At 55.8% G+C, this 5,297-nt stretch overlaps 1 protein-coding gene across 1 annotated transcript; it reads right to left on the reverse strand.

The window, feature by feature from the left end:
• Positions 1-324: 324 nt before the first annotated feature.
• CBLN1 (cerebellin 1 precursor) lies at positions 325-3,259 on the reverse strand. The gene is made up of 3 exons (XM_066194309.1): positions 2,740-3,259; positions 2,444-2,563; positions 325-1,267 (listed from the first exon to the last, which is right to left on the reverse strand). Exons 1-3 carry the CDS (start codon positions 3,004-3,006, stop codon positions 1,070-1,072), a joined length of 585 nt encoding a protein of 194 aa, XP_066050406.1. The 5' UTR covers positions 3,007-3,259; the 3' UTR covers positions 325-1,069.
• Positions 3,260-5,297: the final 2,038 nt, after the last annotated feature.

Genomic DNA, 5,297 nt, shown 5'->3' on the forward strand with positions numbered 1-5,297 from the left:
ACCAGCCTCGAGTGCACATGGTCAGGTGGTTGTAGGCGGCCGTATAAAATGCGATCTGGTTTAGAGAATATAATACAGATAAATGCTATAAATAAGTGGATATCAGGGACGGCGTGAAACTTCCTCCCATGGACGGGTCCGCTCAGGCTGCCGGCACTGCCCGCAGGGCTTGCGGGACCCGTGCGGGGGAGCTGCGGGCAGCGGGGGCCAGGGGGCCGCACCCCCCGAGCCGGTCCCGCTGCAGCCGCCCCGGGACCCCGCTGAGCCTCCTCCCTCCGCCTACCTGCATTGAGAAACCTTATTTCTGGTTAAGAAAAATAAAAGTCCCATTTAAACTTTATTGAATTAAAGCAAAAATTAATTTTCAATATTCACACATATATTACAGAGTAATAGTAAAAGTTCAATATACTTCCTGGCGTTTAGTTGGGCCACGTTGTACAAGAGCAAAACAAGCATCAAAACATTTAGCAGCCTTAAATTTCACAATCACTCAGAATTACATAGAAATATTGAAATACTCTAGGTCAGCCTGGGCTGTGGATAGTTCTTCGTGTAGAAATTTTTCCTTTTGCCAGCCAGTACACAGCAAGAATTGCATTTTCCCTTCCATCATGGCATCCATGTATTCAAAAAATACTTTGCTTTTTTTCTTTTTTTTTTTAAAAGTTAAACTCAGAGAAAGAGTCAAGATTACCATGTTTTAAAAACAAAACTACAAAATATGCTGTAAAGGACAATGAAAACCTCTAAAGTCTACTTGTGTGAGGCAGAAGCCATGGGGGAACAATGGTAGATTACACCAATGACACAGAGATGGGAACTAATTTTGTGGGAGGGGAGAGAAGAATATAAATGGGGGTTTGATCAATTATAGTGTCTCCCGCCTGTTGGCTGCAACACAACAAAAATAAGTAGTAATTCTTCAAAGCAGATGTACACAAACCTAAGCAGGATTAAGCTTCTTTAATATTTGAATGTAAAAAGTCTGCTGTCCATGACTCTTCAAACCCAGCTCTGACTTGGGAATTTGTAAGAGATTTCTCCCTTTTCTTGGACGAGAAGTGATTTAAAGCGGGAACACTAGAAATCCAGAGAATGTTGAATACTTCCAGCCTCCCATCAAGTTTCCTCTCTCCAGTTTTAGATAAGCTCTGTCTCCTTTCTCCATCTGAATCAGGACTCCATTGCTAGCAGCTTCTCGGGTCACATCTTGGTCCCCTGCAAAGGCAGAAATCACTGGCCACCCATTTAGCATCAAACTCACCTAAAGAGCAAGATAAAACAAAGCCCTCTGTCAATTAAAGTCAGACAATGGCACCGCTGGGGCTCGCCTAACAGGCAAAATGCTTAGTTAAGGAAAGGCCTCTTCTGACAGCTGAAACTCCAGCCCCATAAAAAAGAAACAGCAATCTAAACCCAGCTAAGGTATGTACTCCAAAGGAAGAAGTCTTTCACCACTGTTTTAGACCGACAACCACATCAAAACACCCGGTGCATATAAAGAAGAACATTGATCCTATTTTGGAGAATTTCAATAGGGTGCCTGTGTTTTCAGGCTATGAAAAGAGGTCTGCTTGTACTTATTGAAAGGTGGCTTTATGCGAAACCTCAGAGACAGCGAGGAGCAGAGCCACAGCCGCCAGAGTCAGGGCCTTTGAAGTGTATTCAAGGGGCAGTTTTCCTTTGTTAGGCAGCAAAGACAATATGCCACAACACACTCAACAAGCTCTGCTAAGCTCACGTTAATGATCCCGGGACTGCTGTACCCCACATTAAAAATACACTACCTGCCCAATATAAAGGTGTTAAGCCACTTGCACCAGAACGGTGCTATATAGCTGTCTGTCCACCTTTGCAAAGTGCATCATTATACAGTCAGATTTCCTGTCCTGATTATGCTACCTGGCTTCAGGCCGGTAATTCATCAACCCTACCTAGAGCAGCACATGCATCAAACCCCATAGAAAAGGCAAGTATGTACAGGGTAGCTTCATAGACATGCACAGATTCATTATCGTCTCCATGCCATAGGCACCTCCCTGAACCCCAAATCCCTATGAAACCTTCTGCCACAGGAGAGTGCTTGAGAAGCCCGCCAGGGGCCGCGGTTCCTACGGGCTCTGTGCAGGGATGCTCCCGCCAGCGCTCCGCGGCACGGGGCAGTCCGAGGGCCCGGACAAGCTGGGAGGGGGCGGCAGGCGGCCGGCCACCTCCCATCCCGGGACGGCTCATACGGACAGCGGCCGAGCGGAGGCCTGGCGGGGCTCCGCGGCCCCTTGGGCACCCTCGGGCAGAGAATCCCCGCAGGTCTGCGCTCCCGCGGCGGCCCAGGGGCACGTCCCGCCCGGCCGCCCGCACCGTCCCGTCCCTGCCGAGCCGCCGACCCGTCCGCCCCTTCCTGCGGTGCCCGCGGAGCCCGGCGACGGCGCCCGGGGCTGACCTGGATGGTTTGCCTGTTGTACACTTTCACCACGTGAAAATTGAAACTGTAAATCCCTTTCCTGGGCGCGATGAAAGTGCTCCGCTCCGAGTCGAAGTTGCTGCCGATATTCACTAGTACCTGTAAGGGAAGGGCACCGTCAGCACCAACGCGGGGCCACTGCCGCCCGGCCCCGCTGCCCCCCAGCGCCCCCCCCTCCCGCGGACAGGGCCCCGCGGCCCCGCAACTTCTCCCGCGGCGGCGCGCCCCGAGCCCCGCCGCCCCGGAGCGCCCGAGCCGCGCCGCGCCCGCCCCACCTGGTCGAAGTAGATGATCATGGTGCGGTTGCTCATCTCGGAGGGCTCGTGGTTCGTGCTACGGATGGCGGAGAAGGCGACCTTGGCGCTGCCGGAGCGCACGGAGATGCCGAGCGCCGTGCCGGTGGGGTCGGAGGTGGGGTTGGAGTCGCACACCACGAGGCACTTGCCCTCCAGCACGATGGGCTCCGTCTCGTTCTGTCCGCACGCCACCCACGCCGCGCCCAGCAGCAGCCCCAGCCCCAGCCCCAGCCCCGGGCCCCGCATGGCGCCGCGCTCCCTTCGCTCCGCGCCGGGCGGCACCGTCCGGGCTCCGCTCCGCTCGCTTCCCCTGCCCCGCCGCGCTCAGAGCGGGGCCGAGCGCGCCCCGCCGGGTGGGAAGCGGCCGCGAGGAGGCACGGGAGCGCCGGCACACATAGCGCGGCGCGGAGCGCTGCGGTGCGGAGCGGGGGCCGAGCGGTTCGGAGCGGAGCGGAGCCGCCCGCCGCGCCGAGCGGGGCTGAGGGAGGCGGCGGGAGGCGGCGGCGCTGCCGGGGCTGCCGGCGAGCACAAAGACGGCGCGGGGCGCGGCCCCGCCTCCCCACCGGCCCCGCGCTGGCGTCAGCGCCCCGCGCCCGCCTCCGCCGCGCCCGGCCCAACCGGCGCCCGCCGCGCGCCGCCGCCGCCAATGGCCGCGCAGTCCGCCTGCCGCCGCCCGCCGCCGCCGCTTTTGTGGGGCGGCGCGGGCGCGGGCGCGGGAGCAGGTGCCCGGCAGCCGCCCGCACCGCACCGCGCCGCGCCGCGTAGGTAGGAGCGCCGGGGCGCGCAGGCACCGCGCGGGGCTGCGGCAGGGCAGGGCGGGGCTCGAGAGCTCCCGCCGAGCGGCTCCGAGCGGGCCGTCGGGCAAAGCCGGGCTCAGGGCCCGCGGGGCGGAGCGCGGCCGCGGCTTTCCGCGGCGCGGCTGGGCGAGGCAGGCGGGACGGGAGCGGGCTGCTGGAGGGGCAAAGGCCCGCCGCCGCCTCCGAGCCGCCGGAGCATCACCGGCTGTGACCCCCGCGCCCCTCCCGCCGGAGATCGCATCGAGGGATGGCATGCCACGGGTCCCCCTCTCAGAAGTGACCAGGCTCCGCTGTCTTCTTCAGCCGCCTCGTTCGCATCCCGGGGAGGAACAAACCGCAAGGCTTCCAGAGCAAGAAACTCCGAGAGCGTCCGGAGCCTTTCCCGGCCGGCAGAGCGCCCCGCTGGCACGGACAGCCCCTCTCCGGGCCGGGACTCCGTGCCCTGCCCCGCCGTGGGACCAGCCCGGAGCGCGGGTTTAGCGTCGGCGTTGTTCCCTGAAGTGCAAAGATTGCCTTATCTCGGTGGACGTCTGACCTGTGTTCGTTCTGGATGTGCTGTCAAAAAATCATCGCCCGGGATTGTAAATGAAGAGATTACAAACAAACGACTGGAACAGTTATTTTCTAACTGGCTGATCTGTTTACAAAGTTAAACTTCCGAGATAAAAAACTTTTATGGAGTTTGTAGCACCTTCTCTGGGAAACTGAATGTCATCCAAAACTGGGCTCCAGTGCAAATCATTATGAATTTTGGTAAAGGCTTTACTTTATTTTATTGTGCTGTTCCGATTGTGTGATTAATAAGATTTTTTTTTTTTTTTTACCTGGGAAAGTGATCTCTCTCTCTGAAAACTGCCATAAATAAAACTTTATTCATATAACTGCCCTGCTAAGTTAAATGCGTGTCTGTAAAGTTGTTCAGACAAGTCTGTGAAGTATCAGTCTGCCCGTGGCTTGGTACTGGCTGCCTGTGAGGGGACGGGATGTAGCGGGAGCCAATGGCATCAGGAACCTCCTCGGGGAGGGTCAAAATACCCCGCACGTTAGATGTTCAGCGGTGGAGCAGTCTGGAAATCAGTGTGGTGGCAAAATGATTATAAGGGATGAACAATGCCCAGAAAGGAGTTGGGGAGATAACAAAATAGAAACAAAAATTCTCCTGAGAAGTAGAAAGCGAGTGGGTGGAGCCACAGCGTGTTAGAAGGTGTGCTATGTTTTACTTCAAGACATGAGCTTGAGATTTGCGATGTATTATTGCTGCTGACTGTCTCAACTGAGTCCGAAATCAGAATCAGAAACTTTAAAATAAAATTAATATTTTTAAGGGGTGCTGATAAGGCTAAGTAAAATTAAAGTTAGGGGAAATGAGCATTTTGCATTCTTGTCATTTTGGTGAGATGACTTGGGGAAATGGAAACGGAAGGAGCGTGACTCTACCCTTTTAATTTTTTTGAGTGCTTGACTCAAAGAAACATACATGTTCTTTCAACACACATGACTCTTAAAAATTAATTATGTATTTCTCTTGTAAGACGCTTCTTTGTGCATGACAGAAATCAGTTCTCTCATGCTATAGAGCTCTTTGAATGTAGCTCGTGGGTTTGAGTCCAGGAGGGTCTGCCAGAGCTGCCAGTGGTTTGGTGTGGTGCCCCCCTTGGCAGGAGGCTGGGTGGGCCTGCTACCCCCAAGCTCCTTGACTACCCTGATGGTTTGGTGGATGGAGTTACCAGAAAGAACAAG

Source organism: Chamaea fasciata, unplaced genomic scaffold (genome assembly GCF_029207755.1).
Source record: "Chamaea fasciata isolate MVZ Bird 193981 ecotype frontalis unplaced genomic scaffold, bChaFas1.0.hap1 SCAF_12, whole genome shotgun sequence".
Classification (NCBI taxonomy): Eukaryota; Metazoa; Chordata; class Aves; order Passeriformes; family Sylviidae; genus Chamaea; species Chamaea fasciata.